General features: G+C 34.8%; 1 protein-coding gene across 1 annotated transcript in view; it reads left to right on the top strand.

Annotated features, from left to right (window-relative positions):
• The window catches only part of LOC119580476 (extensin-like), a 17,025-nt gene extending 15,023 nt beyond the window's left edge, over positions 1-2,002 (top strand). Inside the window, exons 4-6 of the mRNA XM_037928627.1 lie at positions 710-795; positions 1,449-1,593; positions 1,902-2,002. Of these exons, the coding sequence (XP_037784555.1) occupies positions 710-795; positions 1,449-1,592 (230 nt within the window). The 3' untranslated portion in view covers position 1,593; positions 1,902-2,002. The remainder of the gene's footprint in view (positions 1-709; positions 796-1,448; positions 1,594-1,901) is intronic.

Here is a 2,002-nt window from a genome sequence, read left to right as displayed (position 1 = left end):
GATTTTTATATTCTAATTATATAATTATCTACACATAAATAGTTCAGCTCAAACGAAAACCATTTTTACTGCTTCACTCACAACACGGTAGATGGCAAGCATTGCATAGGTGCAGTGTCAAATCTATTTTTTTTTTTTTTAAGAGAGAGAGACACTTGTTACAGTTGAAAATCAATCTTTGTTCTTAAGTTGTGCAACTTGAAGAGTTAACACATTTTGATATAATTTGCTTAATCAGATTTCTTTCCTGTTATGGTTATTTGTAAAATTACTTCAATCACAGTCATCGTCAAAAGACCGACCTCTACATTGACAGAATACTAAATACTAAACAAGTATTGCCAGATTAAGATTGTCGCCTCCAGACTTGTAGTGGGGAACTGTACATGTAAGCTCCTATAAATACAGTCTTGATCTACAGACCAGCAGAAACCTTTTTTTTCAAACTCATTTGCTTTGAGATATTGCAACACCACCATGCAAGACTTGAGACGAAAAGGACGTTTGCTTACCAATTCTTAGATAACAAAATTGCATTATGCAGTTAGGTTTTCCTTTATATTTCCTTTGTTTATATTTGCACGAGTATTCGAAACTAACACCGAATTCATCACTAATTTAGGGTATTAATGCTTTAACATTCTTATTATTCGAAGTGCACAGAAAGTAACAAATTGACATTAATGAACCTTTTTTTCCATAAATCAAGATTCCTTACAAGAGGAGAAAGGAGAATGCCCAGCCCAGACCAGCGATTGCCCAGCGGACAGACGCCGTTCAGCTCGAGAGACACAGGTGAGGTTAGGGGTCTTGTGCAGGGGCGCTTGTATGGGTCTACTTCTCTCTCTCTCTCTCTCTCTCATCACGAAATTCAAACAAACGCTCCTTGTCACAATCATTATTATATTATGGACCATTTTTTTAAACCTTACTTGTTTTTTTTTACGTTTAGTGGGATCATACTATTGTATAATTAGCTGAGGTTCTATTCATATATATATATATATATATATATATATATATATATATATATATATATATATATATATATATATATATAGAGAGAGAGAGAGAGAGAGAGAGAGAGAGAGAGAGAGAGAGATTATTTTAGAATATACATAAAATGCCTTGTTCAGGTACAACTCAATTCAACCGAGTAGTTATTGTTCATCATATCACTGGATAATCATTAACATCAGCAGTATCAGTATTCAGTAGCTATACAATAATAATAATAATAATAAAAAAAAAAAAAAACTGAAAAATTTATTATTTGTAGACTCCACTCCGGTAAAAGTAACCTGCTTCCCTTTGTTAATCATATCATTGGATAATCATTAACATCAGCAGTATCAGTATTCAGTAGCTATACAATCAAAATAAACCCAGAAAAATGTATTATTTGTAGATTCCACCCCGGTAAAAGTAACCTGCTTCCCTTTTCGCAGCCCGTGTGTAAGTTAGACAAAGACTGTGAAGGTAACCGTAGGTGCTGCTTCGACGCATGTGAACAGGATTACGTTTGCATGGAAGTACAGGCGCCGCTCAAACGCCTACTTAGAAACCCAGGAAGTAGGAACACAGGCATGTAGGGTATGTAAGGGTCGTTGTTACTGGTATGATTCACAGTGTGTTGTTGTGACTATATGATATATGTTTTTTTTTGTGTGTGGTTATTGTTGCTGGTAGTATATGATAGTCTATAGCTTTTTGTGAACATTGTTTTTACTGCCAATTGTTATCGTCCGTGTCAAAAGTGTTATTGCTGCTGTTATTACTGTTAATATCATTATTACCATCATCGTCATCATCATGATAATCATCTTTTTGATTATAATATTTTTACCATCACTGTCATGCTTTACAATTATTGTCTTCATTATGTTTTCCATCATTGCCAGTGACCACCGCAGTACCAGGTCGCCGCCTTCCTTGGCCTCCGTTCGCGGCGTACGAAACCTTCTGTATCTTTTGTTTGTTCAATTAAAGGGATTGCATTTTT

The sequence above is a fragment of the Penaeus monodon genome, chromosome 13 (assembly GCF_015228065.2).
Source record: "Penaeus monodon isolate SGIC_2016 chromosome 13, NSTDA_Pmon_1, whole genome shotgun sequence".
NCBI classification, from domain to species: Eukaryota; Metazoa; Arthropoda; class Malacostraca; order Decapoda; family Penaeidae; genus Penaeus; species Penaeus monodon.
This window is presented reverse-complemented; position numbering and strand designations above follow the sequence as displayed.